General features: G+C 43.8%; 1 protein-coding gene across 2 annotated transcripts in view; it reads left to right on the plus strand.

Moving 5' to 3' along the window:
• Positions 1-12619: 12619 nt before the first annotated feature.
• The window catches only part of RHOJ (ras homolog family member J), a 51717-nt gene continuing 44855 nt past the window's right edge, over positions 12620-19481 (plus strand). The window contains exons 1-2 of one of the 2 annotated variants that reach the window (XM_072338179.1): positions 12634-12957; positions 13126-13341. In XM_072338179.1, coding sequence (XP_072194280.1) covers positions 13164-13341 — 178 coding nt within the window. In that variant the 5' untranslated portion in view covers positions 12634-12957; positions 13126-13163. Of the gene's footprint in view, positions 13342-19481 lie in introns of both variants that reach the window. The other variant, XM_072338178.1, reaches the window with a different exon arrangement.

The raw sequence follows: 19481 nt of genomic DNA on the forward strand, positions 1-19481 counted from the left end.
GTTTTTCAGCTAGGTCAGGTCTGGCTCTACTACACAGACGTGGCTTCAGTATAGACGTATCCTTAGAAACCCCAACTCCTGGTGTTTACTATAGCCACAGGACAGAAGTTCTCCTTCTCACTTGCAGTGTTAGCTGAGAATTACAGCAGCACCCACAAACAACTGTGGTGGCTATAAAAGCTATCTCAGCCTCTTCTTCACCTTTCAGTAAGAAATACCTTGAAAGTACTTGGTTTCTCACTTCATGCCTGGTAGTAAACAGCATCGTCCTTCAGATGAAATGAGAAGGTTGCCATGGAGCTCCTGGATCTTTTTGATCAAGGGGAAGTTAATGTTTCAAGTATAATGTTTTGATGAGGATTTTCTGTGTGGTCTTATGGTTGTGTTTTTTTTTTTAATCTCTGCATTCCCTGATAGAGGGATCATTACCTATGACCAAATAAGAGATGTATTTGGCAGCTACAGCCCTCATCTGCCTAGTTCAGTGCAATGTACTTCCAAGAAGAACATCTGGCTCTGTAATTTTGTTCCTTGGCAATGCAGCTGTTGTCTGCACGGCTGACTACCCCTCTCTGCCGGCAGCTGTGAAGGTGCATTGGTGTATGCTTTGCACGCTGCAGCTTCATGGTGTCTGGAATGTTCTTTACCCTTTCCTATATCACAAACTTACCTACACCTAAAAATTATTTTCACATTGCGAATGAGTGCAAGATGCAGCCCCTCAAATTACACCCCACTGCATGTGGAAGTAACCAGAGACAAAGCTGGTGCTGGGTCTGAAGCACAAGTCTTATGGGGGGCAGCTATAGGAACTGGGGTTGTTTAGTCTGCAGAAGAGGAGAGCGAACAAGCTGTTCACCTGCTCACTAGAATCAGCATTGGGTGTTGGTGCATGAGCTGGAGACCACTGCAAACTACAGCTGCACTTCTTGCTGACAGGCACACATCATTGTATACGTTGTCCCCATGGGAAACAGGGTATGAGAGAGAAAGAAACTTCTGTCTCAGCTGCATGCTGTTTTATGGTAGCTTCAGTGAGATCTTAGGTGGGACTGTTTACATTCTCTTGAAAACTAATTAACCTAAATATATTAAGGAATAATAAAAATACAGGATGTGCAAATGTTAAATCCGTAAAGGCAGTGTTAAGAGTTACAGTGCTTCTTGAACACATGATGACCACTGGCATGGGATGTTATCTAAATGTCCACTGAAAGCGTTAGAGTCAATCATAGAATCATTAAGGTTGGAAAGATCACTAAGACCATCAGCTCATCCTTGTGACCTTTTTGACCATGTCACACAGTGCCACTTCTCCACAGTTCTTGAGCACTCCCAGGCACAGTGGTTCCTCCCCCTCCCCCATAGAAGCCCGTTCCAATGCATTACCACTCTTTCTGAAAAGAAGCTTTTCCTAACATCCAACCTGAAGCTTCCCTGGTGCATCTTCAGGCCATTACCTCTCATCCTATCACTATTTTTTTAAGGTTATATTCAAGACTCAGAAGATGAACACTGCTGAGCAAAGGCCTGAGGCTAAAGGAATTACAGGTTTTATTTTCTCCTGGAAGAGAAATTCCCAGGCAAAGAACCAAGGAATTAGCCAAGAAAAGCTGAAAACATGGATACTGCAATGAACATCATAAAGCCAACTTGAGAAGGTGGGTGGGAGAAATGAGCTATCCAAGGAAGGTGTGGAATAAATTGGTGACTGTTATACAATATCCTTTGGTGGACAGAACTTCAGACTGAACAACGCTCAGCCTCCAGCAAGCTCTGAAGGATGCCTTCATTTTGAATAACAGCAGAGCAACACATGCCATTGACTGTCCAAGGGGACCTGTCCGGAATTGTCTGGAAGGGAACTCTGGGGTTGCTAAATGTCCCCTCTGGACTAATAATTTCCAGAAAACCAGCAGCTGTAAAGGATTTAAAAGGTATTTCTTTTGGTTTCTGTAGGCAAGGCTGCAAAGACAGGTAGGAGGCAGCCTGATTTCTGGCAGGAAACAAAGTGACGTCTGTGATATTTTCCAGTTACGTCAGACAAAGGTGGCTAACAATAAAATGAGGAAACAATAGATGGGCCTTTGTGTTCCACACAGAAATGGAAACAGATGAGGGAAGTGCTTGCAAATGGGGATACAAAGCGAGAAAATGTGGTAGAGGCTGTGAATTATCTAGGGGTGAGGATTCAGCCTGGGTAGGACTGAGCCCTTTAATCCTGGCTGCAGTTTGGGATAAAAAGGCTACCTGTAAATGCAAAAGTATTCCAATAGAGTATTTCAGTTTTTTTAAAAGAAGGATTTTCCCCATCAAGACAGATTTTACATGAGATGAACACTGCCATTGAATTGCATCAGGATAAGGGACCCTAAGGCAAAATGTCATACGAAACCAAGAGTCCACAAAGTAAAGTAATACTAAACTTGTATATACTATTGCCATTATCACAGTATCTGGACCAAGCAAAAACTATTTGTTCACACATTTCTATGTGTAGTTCTGCTTATGCCAGAAGCAGGCACAGCAGGATGAAGGGATCACAAGGGCACTCAGAACAGTTTTTCACTGAGACAATAGAAAAGCTCACTTCAGAAGAGGAAAAAAAACTGATCCAGCTGTAGATGCCCATATTCATTGCAGGGGATTTGGACTAGGTGACCTTTAAAGGTCCCTTCCAATTCAAACAATTCTATGACTCAGTACAACTGAGCACAAAGATGCTACAAGTCTTCCCAGTGCCTGTAGGAGTTTTGATAGACCGTGACAACAGAGCCCAAGATGACACAAATCCTTCTTTTCATTCCTGATATCTCCACTTCAATCCTCCAGCTTTTTCATATCCAGCTGTTGCACTGTTCCCCAGGATTCAGACCTCAGCTGGCCTCTGGTGCTTGGTACAACCTTTGGAGCAGGTAAACACACCAACTGATGCCAGGTACAGCTGAATGTTTGTTACAGCTCCCTGGTGAGTTGCTGTGAAAACAAGCGTCAAATTAATAAAAGCCTTAGCAAAAAATGTCACAGGGCCAGCCACCGCTCCGTGTTTGGGGCTGTTAATTACAGAGCAGCGGGAGAGGCTGAGACAGCACCTGCTGGCACTGCTCAGTGACACTGCAACCAGAAAATGCCTGCACAGCTGGACATGGAGGTCAGCTGTGGGAAGAGACAGAGAAGGGGAAGCAAATAGCTTGTTAGGGTTTGAAAGCCCAAGTTTTCCCCAAAAGCAATAAAAATGAGGCTGTATGTAACCACACCGGGACAGCTGTGAGCAGCTGTGTATGTTGATAGGAAACTTCATGGTGATGTGAAGTCAGTCGCAGGATCAGATCTGTTCTGCCCAGGCATAACCATGGTTTCTGTGCTTTGGAAGGTAGAGGGAAGTGGTGAGACATCCCATAGCTGTATTGTCATACCCTCTTGGGTTTCAAGCCCATACTGAATGTGCTCTTCTCAAACCTGACAACTTGTTGGCTCACAAACTGACTTCTGTCAGCCAGGAGCCAAGGGAATTGCCAGCCAAGGAAATTCAGACACAGGCATGTGTCCAGATTTGCACTTTGCCTCTCGGGACAGAACGGCTGCAGCCAGCACAAGCTATGTGATGCAGCAAGTTCCAATTCAGATTCAAGCCTGGCCAGTGGGCATAGTTTAAACATGGACAGACAACAACAGGAAGATGGAAGAGCTGAGCTAAGGCATGGCGCAACTGCCCTGAGATTTTCATTGCCTATGTCTCTGATGCCGTTGGTAAGGAGAAAAGTACTTTTCCAAAAGACATCACAAATAAATGTATTTTCTGCTAGGAAGAAACTAAGGGGAGCCTCAGCCTGAGCCCATAGGTTGTGTGCGCTGCATCTGAGCTGCACACAGAGGGCAGTTTTATCACCTCCCCAGTGACTGCAGGGTGACAGATTCCACACCAGGAAAATACCATAAACAAAAAGCCTTCCTGGTCTTGGATTTGGAACAACCTGCTGTAGGCAAAGCACATGACTCAAAGGCATTTAACTCTGAAGATAACCACTGATTCATGTGTCAAGGAGTGCTATTTCAAGCAACAACACTACAAAACATGTGAGCCGGACAAACCTTTCTTTTCCGGCTCCCTAGCTCTCATTCACGTCTTTAGGCTGCAAATGTCACAGGGTTGAGGCTGCTGAATCTTCATGTACCTTTGTACAGTGCTTAATGTAAAGGGAGAATGTTTACAACATGGTCTTCTAAGCAGTGCTGAATGCAAACCTGATATGTCAGCGCAGAGCAACAAGAGCAGGAACTGCAGTAACAGGAGGACAATTAAATTAAGACACTACACAAACTCTCAGTGAAGCACAAACCAACCTTTTCCATGAGACAAGGAGAGCTGATTAACTTTTTCCTTGTTTCCACGAGCAGGCACTCAACCCAGTTCCATCAAAGTGATGCAGGCAGTGACATGGTTGAGTGCTGAAAGGCTGTTGCTCTGCTATTCGTGGCATGACAAGTTGCAGAAAGATCTGTCACATGAACCCACTCTCACATGATTTCCCAGTGGACTGTTCTCCAGTGCTTGTTACCTAAGTGAAAATCTGCAAAAGAAATGAGAACAGAACCTGGACCAAAAAGTTAGGAAATCTCATGGGAACAGATTTTTGGAGTTCATCAGCTAAAATGCAGTTCTTCCTTCTTCCTTTCTTTTTTTTCCCCAGTAATCAAAATATGCCCCCAAGATGGTCTAGATAAAATTTTCTGGTGGCTATCTGTAATTTCAGTCTGTTGAAAAGATTAATAATGCTCAAAGACACTGGAGAATAAGGAGAAATGTATAAACACTGCACCATTATTCAGATGATTACTGAATGGGTTTAAGTGGGGCTTATTATTTATCCAAAGCCGACATATGAAAATTGTTCTCAATGGCCGCTTTGAAAGCAGACGAAGCTCTGAAGATGGACTGCAAGAAATATTAAAAAATAAAAATAAAAATCAGTGGAGCAGTATTCAAATGATGTAATGGTAACAAGCTGAAACGAAGCCTCTTATTGCTGTTGCTCATTTTCTACCAATGGAGTGGGCTTTCATCTGCGACAGAGGGAAAGACATAGAATGGCCCATCCAGCCCCAACCCCTGCCACAGGCTGGGTGCCCAGCACCAGCTCAGGCTGCCCAAAGCCCCATCCATGGCCTTGGGAACCTCCAGAGATGGGGCACCATCATGCTCTCTGGGCAGAAGTGCCAAGACTACACTATTAGGGATAAATAGTTCTTATTACTACGCTCACAGGCTGCCTGGATGCCTAAGCTGAAGAAGCAAAAGGCAGTCTGCAACAAAAGAAAGGCTACACAGCTGGGTCCCCTGACAAAAGCCAGTGCAACATATGGTCACAGGGCTCAGATGAACACAGCAGGCCTATGGCTTGAGGAAAGCACTTCCAAGAAAAAGTCCTACTGGGGGATGCCTACTGAGAGCAGGCTGTGCCTCCAGATCGCCTGCATTAATTAAAGCACGTCAACTGGGGATGTTCTGCTCCTGTCACTGGGGAGCACAGTCCATCAAACAAGTCTGATGTTTAAATTACAGATGCTTATCAGCTGCTTGCTGTTTTCAAGTTCGTTCCTCTCATGTTTTGCTTCACATGTTAAATAAACCCACATGTTTCAAGAAGCCTCTTTGTCTCCACACAGCACTGATCACAGCCTTCTCCATAAAAGTTGCTTCCAAGTTACATACGTATCAGAACAGCTGAAAATGAAGAGTTTATCCCAACTCAAGTCAATGGGCCAGGTCTGATGCCTGCAGGGCACAGACAAGACCAAAAGGAGGATGATCTCCCCCTCACCAGTTCCAAGACATCGCTCAATTCTGTAACAGACAGCAAGCTGTATCTGACTGTTATCCCAAAGGTCATGAAGACAGCAAAGAAGTGAAGCTGGAGTCACGCTCAGTCAGTAACAGTTCACTGGGAACCAACAACTGTATTACTCAGCAAGGTCATATTCTACAGCATATTTGTGGGGTTTTTTTCTTATAAAAATAATTACAATACACACAAGATCCTAATGATGGAGATCAAGCTGCAAGGTCCATCAGATCACAGAATCATAATGGTTGCATCCACCCTGAGCAGGGTCACCTAGAGCCAGTTGTCCATGACAACATCAAAATGTCTTTCGAATGATTTCCAAGGATGGTCGCTCCATAACATCTCTGATGCATTACAGGATCTTTGACTTAATAAAGCCCAACAAAACTGGAAATTCTCATGAGTCATCTTTGCCTGCTAAATCTCCATTACAGAATACATTTTCATGAAGACAGCATGGTCCCAAATGCTGCTGAACCGAGAAAAACAGCCCATGGGGATTCTTGCCACTTAATGGCAGACAGCAGAAGCAAATCCAGACAGTTTTGAGATGGTGGCAAGTGTGCAGCCAGGCTCATTTTGTGGCACAGAGGGAGAACAGGGATCAGGGAAAGGAAACCCTGATCATTAGGAGCTCCACGGAGTTGCATGTAGAATTGTCAAGATTGGAAAAGACCTCCAAGATCATCTGGTCTAACCATCCACCTACCACCAATATTGACCACTAAACCATCCCCCTCAGTGCCACATCTCCCCTGTTATTAAACATCTCCAGGGAAAGTAACACCACCACCTCCAAGGGCAGCCTTGTCAGAGAAGTTTTTCTTAATATCCAACCTGACTGCAGCACAGTGCAGGGCACAGTTGCAACATTCAATAGCCATGGTTCCCCAGTGATAAACTATACCTATGTTTCATATGGCCATCATGGAATAAACAGTGCTTGCTACTGAGAGAATAAACCATGCAGCAGTGAGGAAGAGGGGGACCAGGTGGGTCACTGTTTTTCTGAATCAGCCTGAAAGAACCAGGAACATCTATCGTGGCACATCTGCTCTATAACCCAAAGCTGTGGCTGCAGCTTGTCGCACTCACAGAAGCACAGGTACACCGACAGCTGTATAACCTGAGGCAAAAGCTATGCTGAGCACAACAAATAGACCATTTGGAAAGCACTGGGGTATATACGACTCCTCCAAGCAGTGAGCTGCCAAATATAACTCCTACAATTGCTGTAACTGCAAAAATTGTCTGAGTAGCCACCAGACACTTGTGCAAGTTCAAGTGATGGGGCTTGAAATAGTATGCCTGTAGGTCACTTAGGAGTGGCTTTGCCACAACCTTCTACTCAGAACAGGCTCAGCAAGAAGACAGGCAGAGAAACTGCCCAACCAATCTTAATACCCATTTGCTTTCTGCTGTAGTCTTCATCCCACCTACCTACTCCTGAATTGCAGATGCAGTGCCAGCCATCTGCTCATTTCTGGGTGGATGCAGAAAATCGCATGAAGCACCAGTGCACATTCCCTCCCTGAAAGAAGTCCACTCCTTCTTTCCAAAAGAGTAAAAACCGCGTGAATGTTCTTATGAGAGAGAAGCAGAGCTGAGTGGAGAGAAGAAATAAAAACATTTTACAAGTCAACCATGCAAGACAGAAACCAGACAGCAGAGAAGGTAGAGGTGACAGCCAACAATTTTCTGGAAGGAAATGAGAGAACTCTGATGCAAACAGAGGGACGTAGCAGACCTCCAGATACACACGTTTCCAGAGGCAACTTTCACACCTCCAAGGAAAAGTGATCCCCCAAATTCAAATGCAAATACCTTTAAACAGAAAAGCTGGAAATATCAACACTGGAGAAGTACTACCACCTGCATGGATGGGTAACACAGCACTACCTACAGACAGTGGTGCAAAAAGAACTGTGCATTAACAAGCTGATCATCATCTTTCCTAAATGAAAATAACCCTCTCCATTCACACACACATAAATAAATCACGAGCGAGTCTTATTATATAGCAGCTGTCTTTGGGAAGCAAGTTCAGAGATTAGGGTGCTTCAATGAGCTGGATGTGAAACATCCTTTGCTTGACCTCATTTCCCAAAAGTAATTTGTTTTATAAGCTCCTCTTTCCAAAGGGAAATTTAATGACACTAATTATATCCACAGCAGCAGAATGAAACAGGAGACGCCCTGCTGCTGGTGTGGACCACCATGCACGGTGGTGGTGGCAGCATGACTGATGGTGTGCAATGGTTGTTGAAGGCCTGCTCTCACTCAACAAGCCTCAAAGTCAAACCTCAGCACCTACCCTTCAGCAAGCTGCCTTTAAAAATGCTTCATGCACAGCACTTCCATCTCTGCTGTGGTCAGTGTTAAACTGTTATTCTTTCCTCCTGTTTTCATGGCTTCTGCTTTTCGACAGGGCAAATCACTGGAGGTCTCAACAACCGTTTCACCAGTGTGGGAGGCTGATGGATGGAGCTGCCAATGAGGAAAGGGAAGAGAGGATGGAGTGAATACATAAAAACAATGTCTTCATTTCATTTATTCTTAGCACATGGTGGAGGCACACACAGACAATCAAAGAACAAAGAACAACAACCCCAAGACTCCTGTATGTAGTACTAGAGGCTAAGAAGATACTCCTGAGAATACTGTGTCTGTAGGCATGCTTAAACTCTTGATTTGATTTAATTGCAAGAGTCTGGCTCCTATCATCTCACAGTTTAGAAAAGGTGCTGAATCTGACCTGGCTTTGAACTGCACAGTGATAATGAAGCTCAGTATGGTTCTGCTATGCTCAGATATTAACACAATCCTTGACCCAAAAGACTCTGACAATCTCTACAGATTAGAGAAAGGATAAAAAAAAAATGTGAGAAGATTCACCTGAAGTCAATTTACAGTTCAATAGCAGTGCCAGAAACTTCATTCCCACATCTGTGCTGGTAAGAGGAAGGAAGGAGGATGGACAAGGCTGTTTCTGACAAAGGAAAAGCTCCCAATCACCTTGAAAATCTTTCACTCCATGGAGCAACCTCCTATGAGTGAGTAGGTAGGGACAGATCTGTCCAGTTTAGACCAAGAAGTGATGATGAAGGAAGATAAAGCCTAATAGAAGATAAGGTCCCCATCAGATCCAGACAGTCAGATTTCATGACCAGAAAAGTTAACTGAGAAAAGTCTTCTGACTTACAAGCTTTAAGCTCATAAGAACACATGAAGAAAGATGAGAGGAGGCACCATAGAATGATGCAGCAGCATCAGATTTGGTCAGTTAGAGTGAGCTGGGAGGGCAAGATACAGGTAGATTTCCCTTGTCTGGAGGCCTGCAGAGAGTACAGAATGGGTTTAACTGACAAACACACTGCTCATTGCAGAGCTAATTAACAAGTCTTTGACCTCTTACAGACCTTCTCACAGAAATTTCTTGCACTGGCCTTGAACTTGTTGATCCCTGAGGAAGCAGCAACTTGGACAGGCAGCCCCATCAGACCTGGGCTGATGAAGATGAAGCTGATGTTTCCATGCAGGCATGTGGGAGCTGGAAATACTACGGAGTCTTGGGAATATATCTGCTCCCAGTTAATTTGTTAATCAACAAAAGGTCAGAGGCACTTCATCTGGAGCAGAGCTCTTGGCTTGAGAACCTTTGCTAGGAAGTACCTCAGGCGACAGCTTCGATCCACAGTGTTAATAATGTCTGCCTGTCTCTATTATGGCCTAGTTTAGAGGCTTCTGGCCATCATAAGTCTTGGCTAGAAGCTTGTAAAATGAGTGGGAAGAAAAATGGGTTTGATACCTGAGAACCACACGTTTCAACAAGCTTTCCAAGCATTCCAACTAGTTTGGTTCACTTTTTTACTTTAGGCACGTATTTCCAAACTTCATGGCTTGAAACCAGCAAGCTCTTATTGGATTTGAGAGTTGAGAAAGACTGAGATCTTGTGAGAACATCTGACACTTTCTAATCTGATTACAGAAAGAGCAAATAAACCCTGGATCCAGATTAAATCACCAAGCATGAGCTTTACTAACCAATAACCCTGTGAATTCCATGCTGCTGTAGGCAGCTCTGCTATGCAGAAGCGTTTTTAGTGCAGCTGAAACTTCCAATGCAAGTATGCAAGGGTCAGCTTAACCTAAAGTATTGTGCAAAATGCAGCAAGGTAGCCTCACTCTAGACAAGAGGATTGAGTCCTTACTTCATACAGCAAAGTCAGTGCCAGCTTTGGTAGTAAAAGACACAAGCCCAGGTTCCAGGAGGGTTAATGTTGCCTCAGCCTCTTGAGAGAGAAGTATAAACCAGCGTGATTGTATGCTATTGCCACAACACATGCTCTTAAAACATTTTGGTCCAACTGATCTGAATGATGCCAAAGAAAGATAAAGTAATGAGGTTGAAGAAAACACAGGCTTTTAGTCCAGATGCAGCTCTTTTTCTTATAGCATTATCACAGTTCCACTGGAGCTGTATGCATCATCCGTATAGCTAAGGTGAAATTGTAGCTCTGAATCTGACAGCTAAACGGGCAAGATATCGGTCTTCCTCACTGTCATGGTTAAACTCATCGTTAGCCTTTTCAAAGAAGGCCATTAAGTAGAATCTAATGAGTGGCTATGCTTCCATTACCATAAAATCACTAAGGTTGAAAAGACCACTAAGATCATCACAACTTAAAGCCATGAATTCTTGTCCTGTCACTAGTTACCTGGGAGAAGACCTCACTACACCCCACCACAACCTCCTTCCAGGGAGCTGTAGAGAGCAATAAAATCTCCCTTGAGCCTCCTGTTCTCCGGACTGAACAGTCCCAGTTTCACCAGCCACTCCTCATAAGACTTGTGTTCCAGCACTCAAACCTCCAGAAAGTCTGCAAAGAAATTTCATTAACTTCTTGCAAAAAAAATTCAAGCAAACACAGTCCTCCTGAGACTGCCTAGCTTTGTGGTCAAAGCAATGCAGCCCTGTCTTGATGGGAGAAATGAGCTATGGGGATTCTGTCATAGGCCTAAATCTGGACTAACTAGCATTCAGGCTTGACTTACCTAGAAAAATATTTGATACTAGAAAAGCATGCAGATAACGTATGCCTATGAGATAGTTGATTCTGTCTGATGGAGGCAATGAGGAGCTGAACCATGAATTACTGGAATTTCTTGCGTCCTCAAGCAACTTTGCAACAGCATTTACATGCTCATGGATTTAGCAAACTTACCCAACAAGGCCAGTGGGTTGGTAGAAAAGGCCATGTGATACCTAAATGGGCACAAGCCTGGAGTCTGCCCCAGCTACGACTATAAGCTAAAAGAATGACAGCCTTTAACTCCTAATCCCCCCTGAGAGTGCCTGGACTTTGTGTGCCCAGAACTCACAGGTTTTATTGGGTAAATTTCTGCTGTCAACTGTAGTTTTAAAGTTAAAAGGATGCCACCTGAACTCATAACTGGAGGAAAGCTTGCAGTGATGACCTGTGACAGTGGGTGTGATGCTGGGTCTAAAGCTCTCTCCTCAGATCCCTTTTGTCAACAGAGGATGACGTGGAAAAGATTATGACCATGGAACACATTGCATAAATTACTGAATGACTGATACACCTGATAAGAGAAGGCTAACTGAGCAAAAAGAAAAATATTGTTCAACCTTATTCACCATTTTCATCCATTGATCACCTCTTGGGAAGGTGCTGAGGGTCGGTTCCATCATATGGCTGTGTCCTTACAGAGCTCTGGCAGCACTGCAGATGTGGTGCTAAGGAGATTCAATATTAAGGTTACACTGGTTTTCACACTTCCAGGTGTGCATGGCCCAGAGGCTGTGTGAGCTTTTGAGCATTTCACATGCAAGACAGGAGGAGCCTTTAGCACTGATGAGCTTCCCCTAAAAACCCAGTGGGTGTTGTTTCCCACTTTCAAAGCCTTTTAAGCTTGTGGAAGGGAAATGTAGCCAGCAGGATGTGCTGAGCTGCTGGGCTGGGGTTTATGTTGATGTCTGGCTCGTTTCTGCCGGAAAATGCAAAATCTTTCTTGTGGAAGGAACAGGGAGTTTGGCCCTTCAACTTGCCCATGTATAGACTGCTATATATTTAAACTGAGAGAAGCCAGGAGGCACGTGAGAGACCAGAACAAAACTTAGATGAGGGGGCAGGGATCATGAAGTTCAAAGCTGTTTTTTCACATACTGCTATGGGAAGTTTATATATACATACATATAAGCACACTCTTAAATTCTCTTTTTTTTTTCCTCCTCTCTGTGCTTACACAGTAAGGGTAAAAAAATGACTTGGGTTTTTTTGGGTGTACACAAGGTGTACATTCTGAGTGTTTGACTAGCCAGTAATTAGTTATTGCAAACCAAGTTTTGTTGCTGTTGTTGTTTTAAGAGCTATAAGAACAGAGCAAATTCACATTAAACTCTCCCTGCTTGTTCCCACATCCTGTCTCCCATGTATCAGAAAACACCGATATGGGATCAGTGGGGATCATGCCCAGGACACTGCTGGGGTAGCACATGGCTCCCAGCATTGCCATGCCCCCCATAGTCCCAAAGTCTCTCTGAAATCCTCCCCATCCAAATCAGTGGCGGCAGCCCTGAGTGCAGCCCGGGCACGGGATGGAGCAGGAAGCCTAAAAACTTCGGTCTGCAGAGAGACCTCTAGTGTTATTCTTTCTCCACGTCCTGGCAGAGTTCCTCCAAAGTACAAATACACACAGAGCTCCCATTGTTTGCAGCCCTTCACAAGCCCACTGATCCTAATATGGAATTCAGCAGGAAACCCATGATTTCCTGACACACAGCAAGCTGGAGAAAGAAAGGAAAAACTCCATTAAAAACCTCCAGGCTCTCCTCCATGTTAGAAATGAGACGGAAAATGGAGTGGATTTAACAGGAATCCCCGATTCCTGCGGCCAGGCGGGAGGAAGGCAGACACGAATCCAAGCCGCAGGCTGCTGATACTTTTTAAGTTGCAATAAGTACGGAGAACTGTGGGGCAGGATGAGGATTTCCTGACTCGGATGGACAAGGAAGGACAGATTGCTTTTTCACGATACTCCTCTCCATGAATTTAATCTATTCACCTCAATGATTCTCTGGACTGCTCTGGTAATTGTTAGAAGCAGCTGTGACAGCCTGGAAACATTAGTATGATTTCCTGAGCTTGAGTTCTCTCCCCCCCCCCCCCCCCCCCCCCCCTCCCCTTCCCCAACTACTCCAAACTCAGGAAAAGTCCATACAATCGCACTTCATTTCTCCTTCATGTGCACTTGGAAGCCCCGGGAGCAGCAGGAGCAGCGGCAGCAGACGCAAGGATGAGCTGCAAGGCAGAAGGTGACAACTGCACGGATGGGAGCAGCAACAGCACCAAGAAGATGTTAAAATGCGTGGTGGTTGGGGACGGGGCCGTCGGGAAAACCTGTTTGCTGATGAGCTACGCCAATGATGCCTTCCCCGAGGAGTACGTGCCCACCGTGTTTGATCACTATGCAGGTAAGGATGGGCTTTAAAAATATTTAATCGAGAGCCAGGTGGGAGGTGAAAGAGGATCAAGGATTGGAGAGGATGGTTTGAAGGCAATGCATGGGTTACTGCTCATGAAGGAGTGTGATTCAGACCTGGATGGTGGCCAGAGGGCTTAGATGGCAGCTCATACACTTGGGGCAATGTGGGATTTACTCAGAGAACTTGCTTGCTTCTGATTTTTAGTAAATAAGCAATGTTTAGAAACACACTGGATTTTCAGGAAAACAAACAGAATTCAGCCAGTCAGATTATACTCAGCTGCTTTGTTTGTTGTTGTTGTATTTTTTATAAAACTCCTGAAGTTCTGAACTTTGAAGGCTGAAAGTGGTGACAATTGTATTTACGTGTGTATGCATTAAAATCATAGAAGCATTAAGGTTGGAAAAGACCTCTAAGCTCATCTATTCCAACCGTGCACTTAACTACCAATATTGCCCACTAAACTGTGCCCCAAGGTTCTACATATACACCACCTGCCATGAAGCAAAAAGGGTAAAAATTACAATATTTATAGCCTATTTAGGGAGTGATCTCTAAGAACAGCAGCACATCTCTGAGTGCTGTCAAAATGTAATTCTCCTTTCAGAGCCATTTGTTGCTCTGTCTGTAAATAGAATTTAATGCTATGACTTGGAGGTGGGGGAAGCAGAAGGGGTGATTGGTTTGAATGCTTTATAGGGAAGGAATTTTTCATTTAATTTAAAAAAAAAAGAAAAAAAGAAAGAAAGAAAATACAGATCTAACAAAGATCATAGATGACGTCCACTGCATCACTGTGCAAAACAGACCAACAGATGAAGTACCACATTCACAGGCCTCTATCCTTAGCAATTACTTTACCCAACTGTGTCCAGTTACCACCCAGATGGTGTGACAGCCTAAAACCATTGCTCAAACTACTGCTTAAATTTCCCTATCCCAGATCCTGCTGTTTTTCTTATCTCCCTGCTCCTTTGGCTTATAGTTGTTGTTTTTAAGATCCCTTCCAAGAACGGATTTTAGCACTGTGAAACTCATAGCTTTTTGTGCAGCAGCTGCTGGAGTTTCCTTCATTCTCTCTCCACCTCCTTAAAAACTGAATTTTCATGGCGTGGCTTATCATAGATTTGGTGTTCTGTAATGGGAAATTCTCTGTTTTCATTCTGGCTCCGTGTCAGGTTTAGCAGATGAACTGGCCAAACAAGAAAGCTGTGCAATTGCAGGATCTGATCTGTGGAAATGTGAAGACCTTTTTCTCCACAAGAGTGGGCAGTGTCACTTCTAATGCGAGCAATGCTCTCTTTTCTCTATTACTCCCCCCAGACAGAAACATTCTAGAAAAAGTCTTTACCCAGAGGTGATATAGGGAAGAACACTTCACGGTGTAAATGAGCACTTCCACGAGGGAAAAGCCGTAGGCAAGACTGCATAGATTTATGTCCCACATTGTGATAACACCCACATACTTTCCCATGATAAACAGAGATCTGTTTGTCCCCTAAAGCTTTGCCATACAGCAGCACACCACTCCCAGCACCCTCTGCAGTCTGCCAAGACCTGTAAATACCTCTACATATGGAGAAACCCATATGACAGCTGGTCCCAGCCAATGACATGTAAGTTGGGTGGCTTTGGTATGAGCATGGGAGCTGTGTGTGCATCCAGGTGTTGATGCCAGCCTGGGTGGGGGCACCAGCCATGTCCCTATTAGGTAACTTGCCAGAACATACCTTGATTTTGTCTCTTCTCTGTCAGAAATGGTAGGAATTGCCAATGGGCACAGAAGTTGCTGAGGAAAGGACAGGCAGATGGAGATTGTCACTGCATAATTCTCCTTTCCTTTGGGTAACAGGTAAAAGCATTCGGCTTTTAAATCAAGCTACATTTTCAGGCTTTGAAGATTTAGACCTCTAAAAGATCCCCAGCTGCTCTTATTTGCCTTCTAAGCTGTGATAGCACATAAACACAAGCTAAAAAAAGTTCTTGATAGCAAAGTTCAGAAAGATAAGAGGAAAAAATAGCTCTGTATATTAACATGCTATTCTGAGGCAAACCCTGTCCAGAGCCAATGGCCAAAACGTGCAGTGATCAAAAGTGGAATTTTACATATTTTGAGAAATTCCATTATCTAATAGACTCATTTCACTACAAAGCAGTACAAAAAACTGAGCAGTGGAAATGACTTCCAGAGCAGAGTGCCTTAAAAATAAAACACACACACAAATCCTCTAATATAACATGCAGTTGCAGGCATGGATTGATGGCTGGGGTAAATAACCTTAGCTATCTTTCCAACCTTAATGATTGTATAAAAGCCATTGTATGGCATATAATGTAATATAATCTGTTAAAATACCTTAATATGCTGTAGGCACTGAGAGAGGGAAGTACTCACCTAGGGCAAAATTACCTGAGCTCACAGTTGGTGGAATCCTTTGTAGCTATGGACCTTTCTACTGCAAAGCATTTGGCAGCCCACAAGGAGAGGTGGCACAGAGGTAATAGGGATGTACTGATATCACCATGGTTCACAGAAAGGTTCTGGACATTGACATATCCTGGAGAATAGCCGAGATGCTGGAAAATCCCCTTTAAATTTACCCTACCACACAGCTTTATCTGCCCCTATCAAAACCCAACCATTTCACCTTTCTCAAATGAGCTGAAACCATTTGTTACAGCTGAAACTATTTATTTCAGATGGCCTGTGCTGAAACTGCTCAAAAGCAATTAACTGCTGCAGGTTTCTGCAGAGCTGTGCTTCCCAGTGAAGTTTTTTCACCCAGCCCGTTATTACCAGCAACAAGTGCTTCCATTTGCCTCTCCAGGTCACAGCCTGGTTGTGAGTCCCAGGGCATTTACCAATTTCCTTCTTTCTAATGGAGAAAAGAAAAGAAAAAAGAAAAGAAAAGAAAAGAAAAGAAAAGAAAAGAAAAGAAAAGAAAAGAAAAGAAAAGAAAAGAAAAATGATGGTGGGGGGAAGCATTAAAAATTGAGGATTCCAATTGTGATCTCAGAGCATTTTCTCACTGCCGCAACTCTGGCAGCTGGGGGGAGACAGCGATGCTATCCAGCCCAGAATTGGGAAGAGCTCCAGATGCACTGTGGTCGTGGCCAAGGCGTTAACCGTTCATGGCCCCGCAGCACCAGCTGCATCTATTTGCCAAGTTCCATTGCATCCTTATAGCTTTAGGCCTGGGGTAGGTTTTCATGGTACAGATAAGTGTAACAACAGGGTGTCTTTGAGGATGCACATGGCTTGGACACGGTGATGCCTGGGATGAGAGGCTGCTGGTGTTTTGCTGTGAGTGCAGCTGCTCTGTATAGAAGTCCAAACCAGTTATTAGCTCCCCACTAATAAAATTCGGCCACAGGTTTCACCCACAGTCCACAAAAATGAATTTGTTCGAGGCCTGTTGCCAGGGCTGGGATGTGATGGATACAGAGCAGAGTCTGAGGTAATGCCAGACAGATGGGGAAGGCAAAATCGTTATTTGGATACAAAACTGGGCACTTCTGTTGAACGTAGGGAAGTTTACGAGTCTGTTTACTTCTCAAGACATTCTGAAGAAGTTTAGCTGGAGGCCAGAGCCCTGAATGGGTTTTCTTACCTTTGGTGAAAACCCAAGTCCCACACTGAAAGGATTTAGCCACAAAGAAAGTAGCTATTTGTAGGGCAGGAGAACCAAAGTGTGATCCCAGTGACAAACAGGATATTACTGGCCATAGCTGTAACAATAGGGTCTGTTTGGATAGTGAGGACATGCTTTAATATGGTGCTTCCATTCTGTCTTTCCAACATCAAACGTTGATTTTCCGTGAGCAAAGGTCTCTCAGCAAGGCTGACTTGTATTGTGTCTGACTATGTGAAGTTATAAATGCTTAATTAGGGCTGAGGTTGTACCAACAAAAAGAAAAAGTCAATTCAACTTCTAGCCAAGCTGGTTTAATAGTATGAAAATTAATGGGGCTGCTCTGTGAAAGGCAGAAGGGAGATGTATCTTGTTTTTTTAAGCTAGGCAGCTGCTGAACATCTTGTCTGACATTTCTGAACTATAAAAGAGCCAGTAATTTTTAGCATGAAATTTATTCACCCCAAAATTTATACTCAAATGTTCATTTATTTTTTCCTACGTGAAAACTCTGCATCAACTGGGGAGCAGTACTAATTCATATGGCTAACTCGACCCACTGCACAGCCAAACATGAACGGATTCACTAGATGGTTGTCTAAGAGGGTGGTAAGTCTCAGACCAGTTGGTTTTAGGGACTGTACACAAGTGAATGCCATACAAATAGCTTTAGTAACTGATGCTGTAACTTTGGTAAATGAAAGAGAGGTCAGCCTGTCCAAGGGAGAACTGCAAACATCTGGACTGAAGACTTAATGTATATGGCATAAATATGTCCCTCCTTCCCCTCATGTGTTGGCACAAACTGGCTAACATTTATAAATAGTGAATCCATTTGAAAAACATTAGCAGTGGCATATGATCAGCTAATGAATAACATACAGAATAGTTCAGCCGTGACAGAAGCTCTGTAAATTAAAAGCAATATAGAAGAAAACAATTATTAATCACCATTAGGAGGCAGATGCTTTGTTCTTTAGTGATGATCCAAGCCAGTGTGGTTGACTGAGCAGTGAAGTGGTCTGGAGCACTCACTGAGCAACTTCATCTCCATGAGAGAGGAACCACCCACTGAGACAGGACAGAAATCACACAGGAGCCTGAGCACCCCAGGTCAGATATTAGGACAAACTTATTCCCACAAGGAGTGGTGAGGTACTGGCAAAGGCTTCTCAGAGAGGTGGTCGAGTCACCATTGCTGGAGGTGCTCAAGAACCATGGAGATGTGGCACTGAGGGATGTGGTCAGTGGGCATGGTATGGTGGGGATGGATTGGATCGGACTAGACTATCTTAGTACTCTTTTCCAGCCTTAATGGTTCTATGAAATTCCTCCAACTGCAGGAACAACAGCACATCAGTCCACACTTGATATGCCAGTCATTTTTCACTGATTACTGATGCTTTGCATGGGCAGACTGATTTCAACCAGTTTGTTTGGCGTGGTGTGTCAGCAATGACCTAAATATTTCTATTTTCCTCTGTCAAAACTTTATTAGACAGGATAATTAGATAAGAAGATGCTATCCCAGGAGCTTTGCAATTTCTGCACAGTGCTGCTGTGGGAGTCTTCACACTACCACGTTCTTGAGACAGTTGTCTCCTATAAACAGCTTTGGTAGCACATTAGATGTTTCATGTGTTGCTTGGGGTCATTAAACTGAAAGAGCTATAAATAGCACCGAGAGAGAGCTGTGATGTTTATTTCCAGGGATGTTTGCAGTGTTTTTTCTCCTTTTAATGTTCATCCAGTTTTGATCAAACAGATTTGAACGTTAACCTTGAGACAGGAAAGCACTGACTCTTTTAAGATTTAGGTCTCTCGACTCACAGCCACAGAACAGATTTGTTCATTTTGCCTCACAGCAGCTGAAAAGATTTTTCAGCCAATCTCCTCTGTTATCCAGAATAAACCAAAGGTCTCAATAACTCATTCAAGGTTCAACTCAACAGAAAGCCACGAGTGCAATTCAAAGATTTTTGTGGCTGCCTTTTTGGGAAGATAAGTTTTACAGAACCACTAATTCTTAACCTTTCCACAGAAGGTTTAATTCCATGTCCTGTGTCACATAAGCTAGAGGATGTTCAATAATCATCATGTTTTTCACAGCCAGGAAGTCTAGATAGTCTTTGTGCACTGAAGAAGTGCTTTTTACCTGAATCATCATGGTCATCCCACACCCAAACGAAGCAGGCACCATATACACACTCAAGCATAGAATCATACATAAAGTCAGTGAGGTTGGAAATCATAGAATCACTGAGGTTGAAAAAGACTTTTAAGATCATCTAGTCCAACTATCAACCCATCTTAAGGCCTTTTCTTTCTGAAAGGTGTGAAGAGCCAAGATAACTAACACTTACAATCCTCTTCCTTACACACATCCCTGTACTGTCCTGTACCTGCACAGTCCACTTGAAGCCCATAGACACAGAGGTGTGTTTGTGGTCCTATTTACTGAGGGTAGGTTGTTTCTGCAGCAGTGACAAAGTTCAA

This window comes from Excalfactoria chinensis, chromosome 5 (genome assembly GCF_039878825.1).
Source record: "Excalfactoria chinensis isolate bCotChi1 chromosome 5, bCotChi1.hap2, whole genome shotgun sequence".
NCBI lineage: Eukaryota > Metazoa > Chordata > Aves > Galliformes > Phasianidae > Excalfactoria > Excalfactoria chinensis.